Source organism: Phyllobates terribilis, unplaced genomic scaffold, assembly GCF_046119375.1.
Source record: "Phyllobates terribilis strain yellow unplaced genomic scaffold, ASM4611937v1 Scaffold_3__8_contigs__length_932513732, whole genome shotgun sequence".
NCBI classification, from domain to species: domain Eukaryota; kingdom Metazoa; phylum Chordata; class Amphibia; order Anura; family Dendrobatidae; genus Phyllobates; species Phyllobates terribilis.
Genome location: NW_027362763.1, coordinates 740,158,667 through 740,183,814, shown reverse-complemented (window position 1 = coordinate 740,183,814; position 25,148 = coordinate 740,158,667). Strand labels below are relative to the sequence as shown.

The 25,148-nt window shown below is 45.3% G+C and overlaps 1 protein-coding gene across 1 annotated transcript in view; it reads right to left on the bottom strand.

Moving 5' to 3' along the window:
- Positions 1-204: 204 nt before the first annotated feature.
- Positions 205-25,148, bottom strand: part of COMMD1 (copper metabolism domain containing 1) — a 93,417-nt gene continuing 68,473 nt past the window's right edge. The window contains exon 3 of the mRNA XM_073672127.1: positions 205-1,462. Within this exon, the coding sequence (XP_073528228.1) occupies positions 1,355-1,462 (108 nt within the window). The 3' untranslated portion in view covers positions 205-1,354. The remainder of the gene's footprint in view (positions 1,463-25,148) is intronic.

Sequence of the window (25,148 nt, the reverse complement as noted above, 5' to 3'; positions counted from 1 at the left end):
CCGATGTGATTGTGTGGTGCAATGGCAGCCTGGGGCCTGCTGCCATCATGATACTTCTATGAAGACCCGCTGGTGCTGTGCATCATAATAGACTGTGGTTTTCTCTATACAATGTAATACAGTTGTTCTGCAGCATATAAAGCAATCAGACGATCACAAGGTCAAGTCCCCAAAGAGAACTTAAAACAACCCCCAAAAACAACATTCGTGATAACATTTTATTAAAAAATTACAGGTCTTACAAAATGATAATTTTTTTTATTTTTTTTATTAAATTTCTTAATTTTTTTTCACGAATAAAATATATATTAAAAAAATTATGCACATTTGGCAACATCGCGATCGTACTGACCTGAAAAATCATGTTGCCAAGTAATTTTAATCCCCAATCACCAATTAAAAACAAAACAATGATGGAATTGAAGTTTTTTCCACTTTCACCATATTTGGATTTTGTTCCCTATTTTTCAGTATATCGTATATTACATGGTATCATTCAACACTTTAACTTGTCCCGAAACATATAAGACCTCACCTGGGTAAACAAAGGGAATCTATTGCAGGTTTTTGCTACTCTGAGGGCAGCATGATGTAGGGGGAAGAGACCCTGATTAAATTACAGTGATGTGTTACTTACTGGGCTAATTGCTGCAGTTCTGATTAAAAACGGTTTTATCCGCTGCAGATCTAGCAGTTCTCTGAATGCTGAGCTCTGTATAATCCCACACACACCACTGATTGGCAGCTTACTGTGTCCACTGTGCATAGGCAGAAAGCTGCCAATCAGTGGTGGGGTTATACAGAGCTCATAAATATGGAGGACTACATGGCAGCAGGTTTACTAGTCCTCTAGTAATAATAATCTGTTGATAAAACAATGATTTTGTCAAAACAACAGCAAGCAGCGCAATAAGAGACACACCGCTGGAATCAGATTTCCAAAACAAGACGAAATCACAAAAATGAAAAGGAATTTTGGCTGCAGTAGGAAGGGGTTAAGGTGGCCAAATGCATTAATTTAGTAGTTTGCTGATAACACACTTAGCTTACAGCCCTCAACATCCCCGTTATTATGTACACTCGGATAAGCTGAGCATACATGTTTACTTCCATATAGACAAAGTGAAATGTTGCTTATCTCATCGGAAATAAAAATCCAACGCACCAGTGTTTGTTTGTTTTTTCTTCCCCCTTTACAAAATTAAGGTGTCCTGTAAAAAGGTGGCATGTGTTTTTATAACTACATACAATACTGCAAATGCTCTAATTAAAACGACAAACTAAAAGTTCTTTGTGAAAGATTTAATTTAAAAAAAAAAGAAAAAAAAAAAAAGAACGTTGTGCCGGGTGCCAGTTAGCTGATGTGAGTTAACGCTGCCAAGTTTTCTTCCACCTCTGACAATTTCTTGAGTATTTCATTCATCTTTGTTTCATCTAGTTCCATGCACAGAAATTCAGAATCCTAGGAGGGGAAAGAAGAAAAGAAGTTAACACAATAAGAAAAAAACACCCAGGGCAATAAATAGAAACTGAGGGTGGGACATGAGATTATTGCGTGTGTGTTTTAACCTTCAGTCTCCTAAGGCCTTTTCTACGTCAAGGTATTTTCCAGTCATTTGATTAAAGTTATCTATGGCTCTATGGGCCCAAAATAAAAGGCATTGGCCCCAATTAATTAAAGAGAGCCTGTCAGCACGATTTTTGTGTATGTAAAAGTAAAGACATGGCTGTGATGGGGCTGTAATATAGATTTAATTGATACATTTGGTGAATAAATCCACTTTGTGGTTCGTCTGTAATCACCATTTGCAGTTTTCTGCTAATTAGATGTCGGTGCACAGGGGCCGGACTGTGCACTGGGTCTTCTCCTCCCTCCCTGTCTGTGATTCCCCGACCCCTCCGCCTGCCTCCGGTCTGTGAGTGACAGGTCACTGCTGAGATTTCAAATAGAAGAGGGAGGTCATTCACAGACCGGAGGCAGACGGAGGGGCTGAGGAATCACAGACAGGGAGGGAGGAGAAGACCCAGTGCACAGCTCGGCCCCTGTGCACCGAAATCTAATTAGCAGAAAACTTTTAATGGTGATTAAAGAAGAACCACACAGCGTATTTCTTCACCAAAGGTATCAATTTAATTTGTGTTACAGCACCATTACAGATATGTCTTTACTTTACATTGCAATATCATGTTACCAGGTTCTCTTTAAGACTGGTGTTGTGCCTGCCAGTCTTTATGAACCGTGCGGTTGAAGTAAAATACCTAGATCAATAAGAGGCGAACCTTCCAAGTGGCAGAAATGTTACTCCAGTCCAGAACATTTCTGGAATATTTTAAAATGTACACCACTTTAGTGGAATAACGAATTAGACAGCTGGGCATAGACACATTCCGTCCCAGCTCTTCCCACTTTGGCAAAGTAGATATAGTTAATGGAAACATATCAGGACCCCCAAACCTCCTAAACTGCCTCCATTACATTATATTTCCCTATTCCATGATTCCTACCATCTCCTTTATGTTCTGTACTTTGCTCAAATCCACTGGATAGTCCCACTGACTCCGGAAGACTTTGGCCTCAGAAGTTGTAATCATGGGTGTGATTGATGGCCTCCTCACTGGCCAACGCTATTGACGAAGCATCTAAAGTGAGGAGGCCATCAATCACACCCATGGGGGGGTGCTTACAGCTTCTGAGGCTGGCCAGCTCCAGTTTGAAGCAACGCCCCGCTGGACTAGAGCCAAGTCATATGCCGATACGACCAGAATAAAGGGTCTTTTTACATAATTATCCACAATTGATTGGGACATAAAAGACATGGCAGGAATCAGGCAAAAGGGTTAAATACCGCAATGGTGACAGGATTTCTTTAATATAACCTCTTACAGGTGACAGTCCAATGGGCGCATAATCCAATCAACGTTATACAGAAGTAGATTTGTACCAAAGTCACCATTTCACTTAGAGAGAAAATCAACACAGAATAGATGATGACGGAGGAGCTCAAATCTTAACTTGACGCTGCAGTCCAATGCTAGCCTTACAAATATAACGGGAACCTGTCATGCTGAACACGATACCGGATGTGCAGGCAGGAAATTAGAGAGCAGGAGGAGCTGGTCAGAGTGATAGACATGGTTATAGGACAAGTTTCAATAAAACTTGCATTTTATTCAATGAAATCCCTGGTGTTTGTATACATACGAGTCCAGTGGGCGGTGCTACTCAGTGATTGACAGTCTTCCCTGTATAATTGTGCATGTAGAAATAGCTGACGTCTTAGACTCTCTGGTAACAGGGGTGGTGCCACAGGATTGGAGGATAGCCAATGTGGTACCAATATTTAAGAAAGGTAAGAAGGTGGATCCAGGTAACTACCATCCAGTTAGTCTGACATCGGTAGTGTGCAAAGTTTTTGAGGGCATCAAAAGAGATGACCTGCAGATATATATCACAGAGAATAATATAATAAATGATAATCAACATGGATTCATGAAGAATAGGTCGTGTCTAACTAACATGTTGGGCTTCTATGAGGAGGTAAGTGCAAATCTGGATGTTGGTAATGTGGCTGATGTCATTTATCTGGACTTTGCAAGGGCATTTGATACTGTACCACATAGCAGCCTTATATTGAAGCTACAGAAGCAAGGACTTGGGGGGACTATATGCAGATGGGTAAGGAATTGGTTAAATGATAGGAAACAATGTCGTCATAAATAGTACGTTCTCTAAATGGGATATAGTCAGCAGTGGGGACCGCAGGGATCTGTGCTAGGACCGATTCTTTTTAATCTCTTTATTAATGACCTTGGGGATGGATTTGAGAGTAAAGTGTCAGTCTTTAATGACGATACCAAACTATGTAGGATATTAAAATCTAACCTTGACATTACAATATTGCAGAATGATCTCGATAAGATGACTGAATGGGCAAACACTTGGCAGATGAGGTTTAATGTAGATAAATGTAGAGTAATGCACCTAGGACGGAGTAATCCTATTGCTACATATACATTAAATGGGAGTATACTCGGGCTACAGAACAGAAGGACTTTGGTATTCTGGTTACAAGTAAGCTGAGCAGCAGTACTCAATGTCAGGCAGCAGCCGCAAAAGCAAACAAGATTTTAGGTTGTATAAATAGAGAAATAAAATCCAGCAATCCCAACATACTGTTATCCCTTTATAAATTACTAGTGAGGGATTATGGGATCCAGTTTTGCATCAGCTGGCAGAAGGATTACATAGAGTTTTTGATGCCTTTCCGCGAGGAAAAAATTACAGAAAAACGCATAAAAAACACTATGTGCGCACTTAACCTAACGGCAATATCGCTGTTTCCAACTGATAATTCCATAGGTTCTGCTTTCTCTACTATTGGAATGTCTATAGACAACACAGTCAAGAAACCATTTTAGTGACAAACAGGGCATCAATCGCTCTTGTGGTTTGTGCACCCAGTCCTATAGTGTGATTTGGGTTCTAGACCTTTGACTGTTACATTTATCCAGGTCTGTATTGAGATTATTTTATTATTTAATTTTTTTTTATATATATACACACTGTGTTCCAAATTATTATGCAAATAATATTTTCTCAGATTTTCCCAAATTACCTATATGAATTGCAGTAATTGTAATTTTCCAGTCAAATAACTATTAGAGTACAATTGAAAGGTTTTTGTACAAACTGCCTATGATAACAGTATATTTTTAAAAAAATTAAAAAAACTCAAACTGCACTCAAAATGCATGTTCCAAATTATTATGCACAGCAGAGTTTTCAACCTTTTCATTTTAATAAAGAACAAAAAAATGGTCATTTTTGAAATTATAAGCATTAGCAGGTTATTACAAACTGAAATCAAACAGTTTTCAACTCAAAACTTTATTCTAGGTGATGTTACATTTTCACATAGGACCCCTTGTTCGAAAGGAGCTTCTGAACTCTCTCGTCCATTGAATTTGTCAGGTTTTGGATGGTTTCTGCTTCAATTGTTTTGCATGAGGACAGAATACCCTCCCAGAGCTGTTGCTTAGATGTGAACTGCCTCCCGCCATCATAGACACTCCTTTTGATGATGCTCCAGAGGTTCTCAATGGGGTTGAGGTCAGGGGAGCATGGGTGCCACACCATAAGTTTGTCCCCTTTTATGCCCATAGCAGCCAGAGATGCAGATGTGTTATGTGCAGCATGAGACGGGGCATTATCATGCATGAAAATGATCTTGCTGCGGAATGCACGGTTCTTCTTCTTGAACCATAGAAGGAAGTGCTGTTTGAGAAACTCAACATACATTATGGAGTTCATCTTTACCCCTTCAGGGATCCTAAAAGGGCCGACAATCTCTCTCCCCATGATTCCAGCCCAAAACATCACTCCACCTCCTCCTTGTTAACGCCGTAGCCATGTTTGCATGGGGTGTCCATCAACCAGCCATCCTCCACTCCATCCATCTGGACCATCGAGATCATTTCATGCATGATAATGCCCCGTCTCATGCTGCACATAACACATCTGCATCTCTGGCTGCTATGGGCATAAAAGGGGACAAACTTATGGTGTGGCACCCATGCTCCCCTGACCTCAACCCCATTGAGAACCTCTGGAGCATCATCAAAAGGAGTGTCTATGATGGCGGGAGGCAGTTCACATCTAAGCAACAGCTCTGGGAGGGTATTCTGTCCTCATGCAAAACAATTAAAGCAGAAACCATCCAAAACCTGACAAATTCAATGAACGAGAGAGTTCAGAAGCTCCTTTCGAACAAAGGGTCCTATGTGCAAATGTAACATCACCTAGAATAAAGTTTTGAGTTGAAAACTGTTTGATTTCAGTTTGTAATAACCTGCTAATGCTTATAATTTCAAAAATGACCATTTTTTTGTTCTTTATTAAAATGAAAAGGTTGAAAACTCTGCTGTGCATAATAATTTGGAACATGCATTTTGAGAGCAGTTTGAGTTTTTTATTTTTTTAAAAATATACTGTTATCATAGGCAGTTTGTACAAAAACCTTTCAATTGTACTCTAATAGTTATTTGACTGGAAAATTACAATGACTGCAATTCATATAGGTAATTTGGGAAAATCTGAGAAAATATTATTTGCATAATAATTTGGAACACAGTGTACACTACGACTTTGCCGACAATTAGGAATATTGCTTTACATGTAAATGGCTGACTAATTAAAAAAAAAAAAAAAAAAAAGTGCAAGTTTACTAAAGTCTAATCTTTATCTGGGAAATTTTCTGGTTATATATTAGAAGTTGAAGAAGTCAGGCAGTGGTGGTTATATTATATAATGACAGTATATATGTATATATACATACACTAAGGCAATAAATGAAATTACCAGGGCACGGTTCCTGGTTAATCAAGAACAAGTTGCCTGCTTCTTGTATTACCCGAGTCTGCCCTACAAGCACCAATGAAAATTACTCATTCCCAGTCGTTCCTTTCTATAGATTGTAAAATGGAAAGTGGCATGAAAGTATGCAAAACTTCCAACAATGCTCAATGATGACCTTCCTGCTTTACTTAATAGCTTAAAGGGGTTTTCCCATGAACAAAGTACATTTTAATCAATAGATCTAGGTAGTAAAATAAATTCCACAATTGGATGTGTAAAAAAAAAAATATCCCTGTGCAGCGATAATATATAGCAGGGGCACATGTATAAGGTTATCTGTTTGCTGTGTCTGACCATTCAGAGCTGCTTTAGTTCATGGTCGGCACATACCATGGCTCCTGGCTGGGACGGGTGTCCAGAAAGCACAAGTCGCTTTTGATATGCGAGTATACAGGCGACACAGCAGGAACTCACAGCTGCTTCTTTCTGAGTTAACATATTTCCCTGCCTGTTTTATCACAGGAGCGAGTGTTTCTACCTCATCTACAGCCCTTAGAGCTCATCATATATCAAGTTAGTGGGAGTAGGAGGTAAGCATATATGTCACTGACTTGATCCATGATGAGCACAGAAGGCTGGAGATGCGGCAGAAGCACTCGATCAAGTGATAAAACAGGAAGGGAAATGTGCCATCTCAAAAAGCAGCAGTTGCGAGTCCCTGCAGTTTTGTCTATTTACTCCTTTATCACAGGTGACTTATGCTTTCTCCCCTGGCCAGGAGCTGTGGTATATGCTGACCATGAACTGGAGCAGCTCTGCGTGGTTAGACACAGCCATTATACAGCACATAGCAGGGACAGCACATTTATAAAATTATCTCAGCACAGGAACATTTTTTTTTTAACAAATCCAATTGTAGAACTCATTATTACTCCAAGATCTATTATTTAAAATGTACTTTGTTCGTGGGACAACCCTTGTAAAAGAATCCAGGCAAATCTACCACGCTGTACTGTGCATAGTACGGAGCCAGAGTTGTAGGTACTGTACATGACACTGTTTTTGTCTCTTTGGACTTCTTTGAAGTCCTGTGTTATGTATGCCCCTTTAGGCAACGTACAACAGCTTCGTCAGAAGTGTTAATTTTACTATTTGGAGTCTAAACAAAACACACAAAGTACAAAAATTTTACGTTAATTCATAATGAAATGAACAAGAATCAATTCGTAGAATCCACCATAAACAACTGAGTACACAGATGTCATTATACACAAACTAATTCCCCAGCCAACATCTCACATGAGATAAATTCCATTGTCTGCAATCCTATAAATATCGACATGTATGAGGTGCATGGATTTCAATGAGAAAAAGCAGTTACTTTCAGCAATTCTGAATTGGAGAATGTGGGAACTCTACGGATAACATTCTTAGAGATGAGACCACAAAAATTAGGGACCAATCCACATCCTTTGGAACATTGCACCTCTAACTATACAGGCTGCAACTTCAAGAACACTGGCTTCAAAATTCCCCAATTTTTTTCTACTGTGTTACAGGAAAAAAAAACTGTCGGAAATTCAGTGACTTCTACAAAAACAAAATTTCCATGGAGTGACAGGAGATGCAAAACAAGCACATCCATAATGACCAAGCACAGGAATACGGATTCCCAACACAGAACAGAGTGGTCTACCATTATTGCATCTCTGTTAGGTCCCCTTGTCACTTTTTGCTGATACAGTGGGGAAATAAGTATTTGATACACTGCCGATATTGCAAGATTTCCCACCTACAAAGAATGGAGAGGTCTGTAATTTTAATCGCAGGTACACTTCACCTGTGAGAGACAGAAACTAAAAATAAAAAAATCACATTGTATGATTTTTAAATATTTAATGTATTAAAACGCAATTTAATTAAGTATTTGATCACCTACAAACCAGCAAGAATTCTGACTCTCACAGACCTGTTAGTTTTTCTTTAAGAAGCCCTCCTACTCTGCACTCATTACTTGTATTAATTGCACCTGTTTGAGCTCATTACCTGTATAAAAGGCACCTGTCCACACACTCAATCAATCACACTCCAACCTCTCCACCATGGCCAAGACCAAAGAGCTGTCTAAGGACACCAGGGACAAAATTGTACACCTGCACAAGGCTGGGATGGGCTACAGGACAATAGGCAAGAAGCTTGGTGAGAAGGCAACAACTGTTGGCACAATTATTAGGAAATGGAAGAAACACAAGATGACTGTCAATCTTCCTCTGTCTGGGGTTCCATGAAAGATCTTGCCTTGTGGGGTAAGGATGATTCTGTGAAAGGTCAGGAATCAGCCCAGAACTACACAGGAGGACCTGGTCAATGACCTGAAGAGAGCTGGGACCACAGTCTCAAACATTATCGTTAGTAACACACTACCCAGTCATGGATTAAAATCCAGCACGGCACAAGAAGTCCACTTGCTCCCGCCGGCATATGTCCTGGCACGTTTGAAGCTCACCAATGACCATCAGCATGATCCAGAGGAGGCATGGGAGGTCACGTGAGACCAAGATAGAACTTTTGGGTATCAACTCCACTTGCCATGTTTGGAGAAAGAAGGATAAGTACAACTCCAAGAACACTGTCCCAACCGTGAAGGATAGTGGGGGAAACACCATACTTTGGAGGTCCTTTCCAGCAAAGGGGACAGGACAACTGCACCATATTGAAGGGAGGATGGATGGGGTCATGTATTTTGGCCAACAACCCCCTTCCCTCAGTAAGAGCATTAAAGATGGGTCGTGGCTGGGTCTTCCAGCATGAAATGACCCAAAACACACAGCCAGGGAAATTAAGGAGTGGCTTCGTAAGAAGCATTTCAAGGTCTTGGAGTGCCCTAGCCAGTCTCCTGACCTGAACCCAATAGAAAATCTTTGAAGGGAACTGAAATTCAATGTTGCCCAGAGACAGCCCCGAAACCTGAAAGATCTGTATGGAGGAGTGGGCCAAAATCCCTGCTGCAGTGTGTGCAGACTTGGTCAAGAACTACAGGAAATGTCTGACCTCTGTAATTGCAAACAAAGGTTTCTGTACCAAATATTAAAGGGGTTCTCCACTACTATGGATAATACCCCCAATGTATTTATATGGTGTAAATAATTTTATTTGTAAATACCTTGCACTGTCCTTCTTGCCTGTGAGCGACGCGATCACAGGCCGCTCACAGGCATCACATGACGGCCGGCAGCAGCCAGCTCTGACATCCGCTGATGTCATGTCAAGTTCCGGCAGCATTTGATGAGAGGAGTGCTTCTTTAAGGCATCAGCAATATTTTTCATTTATTATTCTTTACCTCTGTGTTCCAAAGCGACAGTGCTTGAATGGCGCCAGCGTTGAAGGAGAGTATAAGGCTGTGTGCCCACGCAGCATTTTTCAAGCGTTTATGCTGCGGAATTTCCGCACCGGAAACGCTTGTGAAACGCTAGGTAATCCGCACCCCATGGTCCCCAAGGGGATTCCGCATGTTCTATGCACATGCTGCGGATTTTTCCGCAGCGTTTATGCTGCGCACAAAAATCCGCAGTATGTCATTTAATTTTGCGGAAGCGCAGCGGAACTCCCGCTATTGACTTGCATTGAAACGCATAGAAACCGCGACTGTACATTTGTACAAGCGGCTTCTATGCGTCTCTATGTGCGGATGGTACCCAGTTCTGGAGGAGAGAAGACTCTCATCCAGACCTGGGTACCATTCTACCAGTAAAAAAAGAATAAAATAACAAATAAAGTTTATACTCACCTGTCCGGCGGCTTCTCTCTGAATGCCGGCATCGCTTGAGGACCTGCGGTGACGTCACAGTCATGTGACCGCAGGCCCTTCACCGCTCTGTCTCGCGATATGCCGGCAGCCGGGAACCAAACAGGAACGAGCGCTGCTGCACACACCGGGGCCTCGGGGGTGAGTATAGCTTTATTTGTTTTAATTTTTACGGTTCACACTGTATAAATCCATGCTGTTTGCATGGATTTATATAGTGTGACCTAGCTGTCAAGCACTTTCCAAGTGATGCTATTGCCTGGAAAGCGCTTGTCAGTCTGCATGCGGAAACGCATGTGAATCCGCATGTGGATCCGCATGTATTCTGCAGGAAAAACGCATGCACAATCTGCATGCGTTTTTTCTGCCAGGGAGATGCAGAAATGCTGCAGAAATTTTCTGCTTCATTTTTGCATCGTGGGCACATAGCCTTAGTGTTTTTATTTTAACTGGGTCAAACATTCCGGTTGAGAAGGGTTTGTCCTAGTAGTGGACAACCGCTTTAAGCCATCTTGGATTCCAACTACAACTCACTGTGGTCACTGCTCTTGCACCCGCACAATCCCCATGTTGTACATTTAGCTTTGCGCTAAGTGCCATAAATGAACCTCAGATTTTACCAATATGCTAAAGCAGTTTCTAGTTGAGAGAAGACATTTCTTGAATCTATTAGGGAATTCTAAGGTGGTAAAAGGGTTAGGGGCTAAAAGGAGGGTTTCTCCCTCTGGGAGGACCAAGCACCATCAGTCATATAGACATGATCAAGATTTGAATGGACCCTGTGTAATGCTTTACTTCCCAATTGGTGGTACTGCAGGGACACGAGACATTTCCTGGCAGGATCCAAAGGATAGAAGCTGATTACAAGGTGCTGCACTGTTGGAAGATCCAGTGATCACCATATCCATGGAGGACCCTTTTTACAAAAATAGATTGTCCATAGAAGAAAACTCATTTAATTAGAGAGTGTCTGGCTATGATTGAAGGGTCACTTTTAAGGGGCAAAAAATGAAATATGCCAGATATATAACCCCTCACCACCATTCTTCATCTGACAATCTGTTCTGCTTCACCCACAGATACGTCATCTGACCCAAACTGCAAATCCAACGCTGCATATCTGACCAAACTGTATCTACCTGTCTCCCGGTATGTTTCCTGCATCCAATATCTGCTGTGTATCCACTGATCCCTGCTAATTTCACTCTATCTGTTCTTGGTACGTTTTATCCCATCTGCACGTTTATCACCTCAATCCTTTGATCCCAATACACAATGGTCCCTAACTGTCTGTTTCCTGAATACATTTAGCCTCTGTATCCTAATTACTCACCCCCTTCCACCCATGCTTTTGTGAGCAGTCTTCCTGAGGCTCCTCATGTGCTGTTCAGAGAGCCATAAATCAAGCAAGCCAAGTCTGGCACAGACAGGTCTGGCTATGAAGGGTTGCTTTTAAGGGTCAAAAAATGAAATATGCCAGATATGAGCCAGAAGTGACCAGAAGGTACCAATAACTATTTACTACTTGTACTTAGATTCTCTTTCTTATTCACACTTAACATTCATTATGCTTACATATGTCCTTACTGTCTTTGCACCACTAATCCTTACTCTCCTTCGTTATCCCCAAACGCCAGCACCCTCTAACCAAATAATCATCTCACCTTCCCTCTTACCTCATCAGCAGACCTGCTCCTTAACCTCAGATCTATCATACCAAAACATAACAGACGCCGGACACTCCTTCTCCCACCTGCTCTCCCTCTCTCTGCTTCTCCTCACTGCTGGTGACATGTCTCCCAATCCTGGACCCCCAAAGCTAACACCTCCCCCCCCAATTCCCCCACCTATCGCTTCAAACCAACAGCAAACTACCGCAACCTCTCTAACATAAAATCCGTGCCCCTGAGGCCCACTCCCCTGCTCCCTCTCTCTGGAATGCCCGCTCTGTCTACAACAAGCTTCATTTTGTCCATTACCTTTTAACCTCTCTCAATCTCTCCTTCCTGGGCATCACAGAGACATGGCTGACACCCTCCGACACTGCCTCCCCTGCTGCGCTGTTACAGTGGCTCGCACTTCACCCACACTCCTCGCCCTGGTAACAGACATGGTGGAGGAGCGGGTCTTCTCCTAACACCTGCACCTTTAGCCCTACTCCTCCTCTACCCTCCCTTATTCTCCCTTCTTTTGAAGTCCACTCTGTCCGCATCTACTCTCCCTCCAACCTTCAAGTGGCTGTCATATACCAACCTCCAGGCTCGGTCACTGCCTATATTGACCAATTCTCCACCTGGCTTCTTTACTTTCTGTCTGCGGACATTCCCACAATCATCATGGGCGATTTCAACATCCCCAATGACACTCGCCAGTCAACAGCATCCAAACTCCTGTCGCTAACTTCATCCTTTGGACTCAGTGGTCCTCCACCCACACAGACGGACACACACTAGACCTCATCTTCACCCGACTCTGCTCCCTATCTAATCTCACAACCTTCCCCTACCCCTATCTGACCACCATCAACTCCCCTTCTCATCCCTGTCCTCCTCACTTGTCACCCATGTCCAGCAACAAGCACACCCCCGCAGAAACCTTGCACAACTAGACACCCACACACTCTCGGACTCTATTCTACCACTGACATCCATATCTTCACTCCATGACACAGACAGCGCCACGGCTTTCTACAATGCCACTCTCGCATCAGCTATTGACTCGGTCACGCCTCTTGTGCATGGCAGAGCGCGACAAGTCAACAGGCAACCTTGGCACAACAACCTCACTAAACAGCTTCGACAAGCGTCCAGGGTTGCGGAGCGGAGTTGGAAGAAAACATACTCAAGATGACTTCACTGCATTCAAACAAACAATACTCGCATTCAAATCAGCACTCACCTCTGCTAAACAGGCCTACTTCACAACCCTCATATCTTCCCTATCCTACAACCCCAAACAGCTATTCAACACTTAACTCTCTCCTGCGCCCTCCACTGCCCCCTCCAACTTCCATCATCTCTGGTGAGGAGTTTGCCACACACTTCAAAAACAAGACTGACCAAACACGGCAAGTCTTTACTGTTTGACCACCACAACCCCTTTGTTTTCCACACAATTGCCCTTCACCCATAACCTCCCTTCCCAACATCACGGAAAGAGACCTTACTCGTCTCCTCTCCAAATCACACCTCACCACTTGTGCACTCGACCCCATCCCATCTCACCTCCTCCTCAACCTCACCCCCACACTCATCCCATCCCTATCCCATCTCTTCAACCTATCACTAACTTCTGGTAGCTTCTCCGATGCCTTCAAACATGCCACAATCACGCCCATCCTCAAAAAGCCATCCCTCGACCCAACCGCCTTGTCCAGCTACCGCCCCATATCGCTGCTCCCATTTGCCACCAAACTCCTTGAGCAACACGTTCAAGCTGAACTTTCCTCCCACTTCTCATCCTGTCTCTTCGACAACCGACAATCCGGTTTCTGCCCCCGCCATTCCACCGAAACTGCCCTTACCAAAATCACAAATGACTTACAGCCAAAGCTAACAGACAATTCTCTGTACTCCTTCTTCTTGACCTGTCCTCTGCTTTCGATACAGTTAACCACTGCCACCGACCACAGATCCTCTCTTCCTTCGGCGTCAAAGACCTTGCCCTATCTTGGATCTCCTCATACCTTTCCATCCGCACATTTAGGGTCTCCCACTCCCAACACTACCTCCTCACCCTGCCCCGTCTCTGTTGGAGTCCCTCAAGGCTCTGTCCTAGGACCCCTACTCTTCTCAATCTATACCCTTGGCCTGGGACAGCTCATAAAATCCCATGGCTTCTAGTACCATCTGTATGCTGACACCCAGATCTCCCTCTTTGGCCCAGACTTCACCTCTCTGCTGTCCAGAATTCCAGCATGTCTAGCAGCCATATCCTCCTTCTCCTCCCGCTTCCTCAAGCTCAATGTGGACAAAACTGAACTCTTTCCCCCATCTCGCATATCTTCCCCACCTGATCTTTCTATCACAATAAATTACATCACACTTTCCCCTGTACCGGCAATCCGCCGCCTCGGAGTAACCCTTAACTCTGCCCTGTCCTTCAAACCCCACATCCAAGCTCTCACCACCTCCTGTCACCTCCAGCTCAAAAATATTTCCAGAATCCGTCCTTTCCTCAACCCTCAATCTACTAGACTGCTTGCGCATGCCCTCATCATCTCCCGCCTCGACTACTGCAACATCCTCCTCTGTGGCCTACCTGCCAACACACTCGCACCCCTCCAGTCCATCCTCAACTCTGCTGCGCGACTGGTTCATCTCTTGCCTCGCTACTCCTCAGCTACCCCATTTTGCAAATCCCTTCACTGGCTCCCAATTGCTCAGCATATCCAGTTCAAACTACTAACACTGACCTACATAGCCATCCATAACCGCTCTCCTCTATACATTTCTGAACTAATCTCCCGATACATTCACTAAGGTAATCTATGGTCCTCCCAAGACCTCCTTCTCTCCTCCACACTTATTCGTTCCTCGCCCAATCGCCTCCAAGATTTCTCCCGAATATCCCCCAGCCTATGGAATTCTGTGCCAACACATCTGATTTTCCGCACTTGGATCCTTCAGACGGAACCTGAAAATCCATCTCTTCAAACCAGCTTACAGCCTGCCATGACTTTGCTTGCTGCCACCTGAACAACGCCAGAGCTACTGCAACCACTCAACCTACTGCCTCCTTTCCCGTTCCTGTAGAATGTAAGCCCACAAGGGCAGGGTCCTCTTCCCTCTGTACCAGTCTATCATTGTTAGTTTACTGTAAGTGATATCTGTATTTTGTATGTAACCCCTTATGTACAGCACCATGGAATCAATGGCGCTAAATAAATGAATAATAATAATAATAATAGTAGTAAAGTGTGAAGCCAGTAATGTAAGACAAAACTGCTTAGGATAAGAAGCGGTCAATATTTTCCAACCGCTTAGATAATGAACTTAATATTTAACTGATACTCATTACCGGTCAAAGGTTTACGATGTGCCAGCTTACCCTACTAGTGCTGCACCGACACATGCTTTAGTGCAATACTTAACATGCTTCACTATGGATGACAGATATTTTGACATATCTCATTACAGAATACAAATAAAAGCTGAAATATTGTAAGCTTTGATCCATATTCATATCTAGGGTTTTTAGAGAATCTCATTCACCAGGCTGTAAAGGTCACACATATGTAGTATAGTAAAGACAGTGACCTTAAATGGAATCTGTCAGTAGGATCAACCCTCCCACGCTGTCTGTATGGACTTGTAGGTCATAGGAAGCTGAGTAAAATGATACCTTCATATTAGCAATCTAATGAAATCCACGTTTTTCTTAATATGTAAATGTGCGACACCCCAGGGGTCTGGTTGCCGCAGTAATAGAGATATTATGTCTGAGAGCAAGTGGGAGGTTTCTCTGGTCAGGAGCCCTAAACATGCAACACGGCCCACCCAGACCTGGGAGGGGAAGAATCTGCCCTTAAAAACTGGGTCTGGGGCGGGATTAGAGCAGTCAGAGTCTGGAGAGGGAAAGGAAGAACTAGGAGCTCTATAGGAGCAGTAGCAGAAGTCCAGGGGCTGGAGCTGAGCAGAGTTCGCCCTGGACGAAGATACTAAAGCCGGACACAGGAGTCCGAGGCTGTGGGGACTGATATATACCCAGCAGCAGAAACCAGCCGGCAGGGGATTCCAGGTCCTCTGGCCATAGAAGCCCGGAGGCTCAGTCACAAAGAAGGGACCAGCGCCGCCATCCAGGAGCGGAGGCTAACAGAAGACCCCAAGTCACCAGCCATACGGGTGAGCACCACACGGTATACTCAGGGACGTGGGCTACTTGTAACCGCTGACAGCAAGGTAGCCAGGAAGAGTGCAGATTAACGGGGAGGCCTACAACTCCACCTGGCCAGGAGAACTCCTGCTTGCTCGCAGACTGACCAGGCCCCTTATACTAGCCAGTACTCCCGGGAGGGTCTGCCTTGTACCATCAGTAAAGACCCTGAACTGCACCTCACGTCTCTGTGATTCCTTGCCGCTCCAGCACCATTAGCACTGGGACCCTCACACCATCACTCCCATCATCTCTCACATTCGCTGCCCTGAGGCAATACTCCTCCCGTGGGGAGTTATCCCATACTCGGCTGCGCAACCAACATCAGCCTCAGCGGTCGGCAGCGCAGCGGCGGTCCCCACTGACCGCAATCCACGGGTGGCGTAGTCGGACACTTATTACCATACAAATAGACTGCCACTGGTTTGACCACCCTGGGCACGGACCGGGTCACCGCCACACGGAGACTACAACCCCCAGCATCTCAGCGATCCGGCTCCGGGTATTCCCCTGCACAGCACAGGCCCAGGGAGCGCGTCAAATGAGCTGTTTAGATCTATGGGCCGAACACAGATCTCCAAGAGAGTCTGCCTCCAGAGGGGGCTTTACCAGTGTGAGACATTTATATCAGGCGAGCAGACTGTCAGTCATTATATGTCTCACACTGGTAAACGACCCATTCATTTAAAAGAAGCTCTGGAGTTAGATTCTCAGGGAGATATGGGTCCCACCCATAGATTTTAATAGCTCATTTACATATTAAGAAAAATATAGATTTCTCTGAAGTTATTGGATCACAGATATCAAGGTATAATATTTTTCAATTTTCTAAGACCTGCCTGCCCACATTCGCATAGAACAATCTGCAATAGATTGTGTAATGTGCATAGGTTGCCATTGTTCTCGGCAGCACAGAATCTGTTTAACCTCCTGATGCAGCACAAAAGATCATTTCACCTGATGAACGAGAGTATGGTGCGCTGTGGGGTCAGATATACTATATCAATCGGAGTTGAAGATTAAAGAGTAGTCCATGACTGTGTGTGAGTATGTTAGGAGTTGGAAAAAAAGTATAGCAAGTTGAAAGTTGTAGATGGAACAGATGATCTAGAGCAGGGGTCTCAAACTCAGCTGGGCATATGGGCCGCACACGGAAAAACATTTAATTTGGGGGGCCGCATTATTTGCATGACAAAGTGACATTTGTAGTGATACCATTTTATTTTCTATACACCTTTTGAACTGGCCCTCATCTTGCAGACATGGTCTCCCCTCCAGGTCCCCCATAATGCAGACATGGTCTCCCCTCCTGGTCCCACATATTGCAGACATGGTCTCCCCTCCAGGTCCACCATATTGCAGACATGGTCTCCCCTCCAGGTCCCCCATATTGCAGACATGGTCTCCCCTCCAGGTCCCCCATATTGCAGACATGGTCTCCCCTCCAGGTCCCCCATATTGCAGACATGGTCTCCCCTCCAGGTCCCCCATATTGCAGACATGGTCTCCCCTCCAGGTCCCCCATATTGCAGACACGGTCTCCACTCCAGGTCCCCCATATTGCAGACACGGTCTCCCCTCCAGGTCCCCCATATTGCAGACACGGTCTCCCCTCCAGGTCCCCCATATTGCAGACATGGTCTCCCATCCAGGTCCCCCATATTGCAGACATGGTCTCCCATCCAGGTCCTCCATCCAGGTCCCCCATATTGCAGATATAGTCTCCCATCCAGGTCCCCCATATTGCAGACATAGTCTCCCATCCAGGTTCCCCATATTGCAGACATAGTCTCCCATCCAGGTCCCCCATATAGCAGACATGGTCCCCCATATAGCAGACATGGTCCCCCATCCAGGTCCCCCATATTGCAGACATGGCCCCCCATCCAGCAGACATGGTCTCCCATCCAGGTCCCCCATATTGCAGACATGGTCCCCCCTCCAGGTCCGCCATGTTGCAGACATGGTCCCCCATATTGCAGACATGGACCCCCATCCAGGTCCCCCATATTGCAGACATAGTCCCCCATCCAGGTCCCCCATATTGCAGACATAGTCCCCCATCCAGGTCCCCCATATTGCAGACATAGTCCCCCATCCAGGTCCCCCATATTGCAGACATAGTCTCCCATCCAGGTCCCCCATATTGCAGACATAGTCTCCCATCCAGGTCCCCCATATAGCAGACATGGTCCCCCATCCAGGTCCCCCATATTGCAGACATGGCCCCCCATCCAGCAGACATGGTCTCCCATTCAGGTCCCCCATATTGCAGACATGGTCCCCCATATTGCAGACATGGTCCCCCATATTGCAGACATGGTCCCCCATATTGCAGACATGGTCCCCCCTCCAGGTCCCCCATATTGCAGACATGGTCCCCCCTCCAGGTCCCCCATGTTGCAGACATGGTCCCCCACATTGCAGACATGGTCCCCCATCCAGGTCCCCCATATTGCAGACATGGTCCCCCATTCAGGTCCCCCATATTGCAGACATGGTCCCCCATCCTGGTCCTTATGCTGCAGACATGTCCCCCATCCAGGTCCCCCCCATACTGCACACAGGGTCGCCCCCCGCCCCATACTGCGCTCAGGGTCCCCGCCCCCTCCAATACTGCGCTCATGGTCCCCGCCCCATACTGCGCTCAGGGTCCCCATCCCCCCACCATACTGCGCTCAGGGTCCCCCCCCCCCATACTGCGCTCAGGGTCCCCATCCCCCCATACAGCGCTCAGGGTCCCCATCCCCCCATACAGCGCTCAGGGTCCCCATCCCCCCATCCTGTGCACAGGTCCCCTGTGGTGTATTTCACATGACAGAGAAAAAAAAAAAAAAAAAGATTCTCACCTGTCTTCCGTTCCCTCGGCGTCCTTTCTGCACCTGTGGCCCGTAGGCACAGACCCCGTAACGATTGCGGCTGTATACAGCAGCCGCCGACATCAGTGCCGTAGTGCAGTATATTGCCGCGCAGAGACCGGCTCTCTGCACAGCAATACCAGTGTCGGCCGCCGGCCTATCAGAGGCCAGCAGCTGACATCTGCGCATGGCAGTGACGTCATATGCCGCTGCGCTGGGACACAGACGTCAGCTGCTGGCCTCTGATAGGCCGGCGGCTGACACTGGTATTGCTGTGCAGAGAGCCGGTCTCTGCGCGGCAATATACTGCACTACGGCACTGATGTCGGCGGCTGCTGGAGAGAGACGCGATAGTTACGGAGTCTGTGCCTGGGGGCCGCAAGAAGCAGCCGGGGGGACGCAAGAAGCAGCCGGAGGGGCCGCATGCGGCCCGCATGTTTGAGACTCCTGATCTAGAGCATATATGTCAAACTCTGGCCCACAGGGTGAGTATATTTGTCCCGCGATGCCGGGGGTGGGGGGGTCCCCCCAGCCCAATATCGCGCTTTAAACTTAATCGGCATCCTATACTGTTGAAAGCAATTATGGAGGAAGGAGTGTCAGCTGACGCTCCCTCTCCCATCATTCCCCCTCTGCGTCTGACGTCTCAGCGCAGCGGGCTGTACAGAGGTGTCCGGAGGATCTGAAGACACCATGAGGAGACAGCGGGGAAACGGGCAGAGGTGAGTATTTTTTTTTTTAATGTGGGGCCTATTATACTATGTGAGGCCTTTTATCAGTATAAAGGATCACTATGTATGGATCACTATGTGGGGTCATTATACTGTATGGAGGACTATGTGGAGCCATTATACTGTATGGAGAACTATGTGGGGTCATTATTCTATATGGAGGACTATGTGGGGCCATTATTCTGTATGGAGGACTATGTGGGGCCATTATTCTGTATGGAGGACTATGTGGGGCCATTATACTGTATGGAGCACTATGTGAGGCCATTATACTGTATGGAGGACTGTGTGGGGCCATTATTCTGTATGGAGGACTATGTGGGGCCATTATTCTGTAAGGAGGACTATGTGGGGCCATTATTCTGTATGGAGGACTATGTGGGGTCCATTATACTGTATGGAGGACTATGTGGGGCCAATTACACTGTATGTAGCACTATGTGGGGCCCATTATTCTGTATGGAGGACTATGTGGGGCCATTATTCTGTATGGAGGACTATGTGGGGCCATTATTCTGTATGGAGGACTATGTGGGGACATTATTCTGTATGGAGGACTATGTGGGGCCATTATTCTGTATGGAGGACTATGTGGGGCCATTATTCTGTATGGAGGACTATGTGGGCCTATTATTCTGTATGGAGGACTATGTGGGGCCATTATTCTGTTTGGAGGACTATGTGGGCCCATTATTCTGTATGACGGACTATGTGGGGCCCATTATTCTGTATGACGGACTATGTGGGGCCCATTATTCTGTATGGAGGACTATGTGGGGCCCATTATTCTGTATGGAGGACTATGTGGGGCCATTATACTGTATGGAGGACTATGTGGGGCCATTATTCTGTATGGAGGACTATGTGGGGCCATTATACTGTATGGAGGACTATGTGGGGCCATTATTCTGTATGGAGGACTATGTGGAGACTACATTTGGAGAACTATACTGTGATGGAGTCATCATTCTTTGTTGGGAGGATTGAGGGTGGGGGGTACAGTAGGGTCATCATACTGTGTGTGTGGATGAATTGACTGTGGGGGTATCATACTGTGTTTTGGGGGCACTTTTGTTGGCATCATACTTTATTATGTGTATTATTCAAGGTTTTTTATCCCTTCATATCTAAATTAGGCCATTGGGCCATATGCTTTTTACGGATCTTACATAACATATTATATTATTCTAATATCCATTAGTTAAAATGTACTTTGTTCATTGCGACAACCCCTTTAAGTTTGTTTCCATATGAAAAAGTCATCGTTATATTTGAGAAGGAAAAAACTTCCTCAATTGTAGAATTTTTTTTTAATAAATACCAAGGTCGGCCCGTGACTTTGTCCAAGCTTTTCATTTTGGCCTTTAGTGCATTCGTGTTTGACATCTCTGATGTAGAGATAACCGGAAACCACTAGTGTAGATAAAGAATAAAGCAAAACATTTGCTATTGCTCTGAAGGAACAAACGCATTTGGAGGGTCTCTTGAATATTGGGGGTAGCTTATGTGATATAGGGTTAGATCAGGACGAGTCCTCCAGGTTGGTAGGCAGAATGTCTGATCAACTCTTTGGGGACCCTATGGGGAGTCAGCAGTCCAGGTGCCTCACCCAGAATGAAGTGAGGGCAATGACTGCGGCAGACATGGTTAAAAATTAATGTGGAGAAAGAGCAATAAAAGCATCCAGATAGGATTCTTATAAGAGCAAGTATGCCAAAGACTAGATGTCTGGACCTAAAGCGATGGAAAGAGTTTCAAAAGGAATGAGTGTGCTTGGATTGAAAGGAATGGACTGCAGAAGCAAGTGGAACAGTGTATGTGAGATGTTGGAGGGCAAGAATTACGTGAAGGGTGGAAGCTAAAGGGAATGAATCCATATACTATCATGGTTTAGCGGGAGAAGAACACAGCAGGTACATGAACTGCATTACAGTGAAACCCATCGGCACCTCCGCACAACTTACCACCCACTTTGAGGTGGTCTCCTCCAGCAGAATCCTCAGTGCTTGCACCATCCTGTGGTGCATCAATGCCCCCAACCCCCAATAATATGGCAAGACCCTGTTCTCAGATGATGCCACTAGGTGATTTGCCTAATCCCCCTCCTTGTAAAAAAGTACATCCTTTGTAATTTAACCTTATGTGAGCACATGTAACTTATCAGACACCTAAGATGGGGGACAGAAACCCATGATAAACAAAGGGAACAGTCAAAATTCTGTAAAAGCTACATTAATAGACACATCTGAAAGTATGAAGTGTATCCTACAGCCTGCTATGGAAGCCGCCCAAGTCTCATCTTGGAGGATTCCTCTGGGGATATTGCATTTTTTGGCTTCCCTTTGGATGATATCACATCCAAGGGAGTCTGTCCAGTGATGATCAAAGGGATGAGATGGCTCAGACTAGGTGGTATAGTCCATGGTCACCTCCAGATCCCAATGGCTTTTATCGAGGGATGCATGCTCTTTTTGGAACACATACAATGCAACATACGGTAGGTAGATTTGTCAGGTCTCATACAAGAAAGTAGAGGTGGCACCTTGTCTGAAGCAGATAGAAAATCACAAGAGGAAAGGGAACATTTCTCAGGAGGTAAATTTATGGATGTCCTGTGGCGCTGGGTAGAAAAGTAGATTGAGATTGGTGCTCATAGTGTGGAAACAATATGTCAGGACCCAGATGAAACAGTACAGGATTATTATACCTGACTGCAGACGGCGATTGATGATCAAGGACATGATCTTGAATTACCGAGAGACAAGGGCCTTCTCAAGAGTGGTTTTGTCAATGGTTTCCACAACCACCTTGGAGAAGAACTCTTAGGACTCAGGACAAAGTGTTCTCAGGTGGAGGTACAAGAAAAGTTGATAGTCCTAAAGGGAATGGAGGATCATCATAAGAAGACATTGGTGTTAGAAATATTTTCAAACATTTTGAAGCAAAATCAAAAGGTTGCTATAAGTGACCAGGAGGGGTATTTTAAGAGAAACTGCCATGAACTTAAGGTCAAGACCCCACAAAACAAATGGGAAATTGGCATCTCTATATCCAATCCAGTCCCCATTGCTACTACCCAGATTCCTCCAAACCTGGACCCTCTACATATAATAAAGCTGCAATGCCATGGGGAAATAACAGTAAAGGTGAGAGATTCTGATTCCAGCAATGTGTTACTTATTTTGCTGGGTGCCACCGCTTTAATAAAATCACTTTTCTCTGCTGCAGATCTAGCACAGCTCTGAATGCTGAGCTCTGTATAACCCCACCTACACCACTGATTGGCAGCTTTCTGTGCACACTGTGCATAGGCAGAAAGCTGCTTATCGGTGGTACGAGCATGGTTGCACAGAGCAAGAGTACTACATGGCACAAGACAAATAGTTATCTAGTGATAATCTCCCACTGATAAAACACGGATTTTATTGAAACTACAACAAGCAGCCCAGTAAGTGATACATCACTGGAATCTCTGCCCCTACATCATGCTGTTCTCAGATTAAATAGCAAAACTGCTGACAGATTCCCTTTAAAACCTTAATAGATACAAGGACAAGCTGTTCTCTTCAAGACAAGTGTAAGAGTTGCACGGGTTGTAAGAGGTGCACGGGTTGTAAGAGTTCCAGTTGCTTGACAAGAAACGATGCCCATAAAGGGCAAGATGGCCCACACACGACATTGTTGCAAAATTTCTAGTCTCTGACACGTACTGCATTAATCTGAAAGAAGCAGAACTCTTGCATACCATACCATTCAAGCAATCATACATTACACTGCTGAGGAGCAAGGATCTAAGGGGTAACGTTTCTCCTTGTAGAGCATGAGAAGCCAAGCCTGGCATGTCAGAGTGAAGAGACTTATAAGCCTTGCATGCTCCTCTGGGAAAATTAAACATGCAAATTGTCTCTGTAGAGAGGAAGAGGACTAGAACTCTAGTGCCACCTATTGGAAGCAGCGATTCTAAAAGTCAATATCGACTCTTTAACAAGCCTTGCCATAGGACTTAGGATAAAAGCCAAACCAGAATCTCAATTTGCCAAACTGAAATCACGAGTCCCCTTGTGTTCTGTACAGTATGGGGGTCTGCATCACTCACATTAGCTTACAGGTGATGAATTACTAAAGTATCTGAAAGCTACTGGGCAAAGAGTAAGAGTGACATTGTTGGTGGGATGCCTCTTGCCCCTGTGAATATACTTGCACCTCCAGGAGCATTATAAGGTACCACTGAACCAGTACCCCTGGGTAGCTCTCAGCCGCAGAATCTGGAGAACCAAATTTGGGAATACTTGTGAATAGGGGCTTATTAAGAAATGTATTGTAGTGGGACACACACCATTGTTTCCAGTTAAGATAGACAGCGAAAAGCCAACCTATATTCCATAGCTTGGTGCATGACCTGTAGGTCATAAGTAACATAACGGATATACCGACCGTGCCCAATCCTCATGATGCGTTGTCACAGGTACCACCGAACTCCAGATGGTTCAGTGTTACTGATCTGGATAATGCTTTTTTTTCGGTCTCTCTAGAGGCAAAGAGCCAGCTGGTGTTCGCATTCATGTATGATCGACAGCTTCTTGTTTTCCTCACTACTGCAGGCCCTTCTTTCTTTTCTGCCGTGAGACACAAGGACATGCACAGGGTGTTGTCGCCCAGCTGCACAGAGGTATACTACTCAGACCAGACACCCCCTGCAGTCGCACCAGGGCTGTGGAGTCGGAGTCAGTGTCCATTTTGGTGGAGTTGGAGTCGGTATAAAATGGACCGACTCCTAAAATATATAATAAATTGGGTACAGTAGTACAATGCAGGATGTATTGTAAATGTTTTCATAAGAATTTGGGAAAGTTATGAAATGTCCTATAAATGTCTGGTATGTTCCTGATCTAAGGATCTTGGGTTTTAGTGGAGATGAATCTGTGCTGCACTTTATGTACACGCTCAGGAGTGAGGCAGTGCTGCACTTTATGTGCACGCTCAGGAGTGAGGCAGGGCTGCACTTTGTGTACATGCTCAATAGTGAGGCAGCGCTGCACTTTATGTACATGCTCAGTAGTGAGGCAGCGCTGCACTTTATGCACATGCTCAGTAGTGAGGCAGCGCTGCACTTTATGCACATGCTCAGTAGTGAGGCAGCGCTGTACTTTATGTACATGCTCCAGTAGTGAGGCAGGGCTGCACTTTATGTACATGCTCAGTAGTGAGGCAGGGCTGCACTTTATGTACATGCTCAGTAGTGAGGCCGGGCTGCACTTTATGTACATGCTCAGTAGTGAGGCCGGGCTGCACTTTATGTACATGCTCAGTAGTGAGGCCGGGCTGCACTTTATGTACATGCTCAGTAGTGAGGCCGGGCTGCACTTTATGTACATGCTCAGTAGTGAGGCCAGGCTGCACTTTATGTACACGCTCAGTAGTGAGGCCGGGCTGCACTTTATGTACATGCTCAGTAGTGAGGCAGCGCTGCACTTTATGTACATGCTCAGTAGTGAGGCAGGGCTGCACTTTATGTACATGCTCA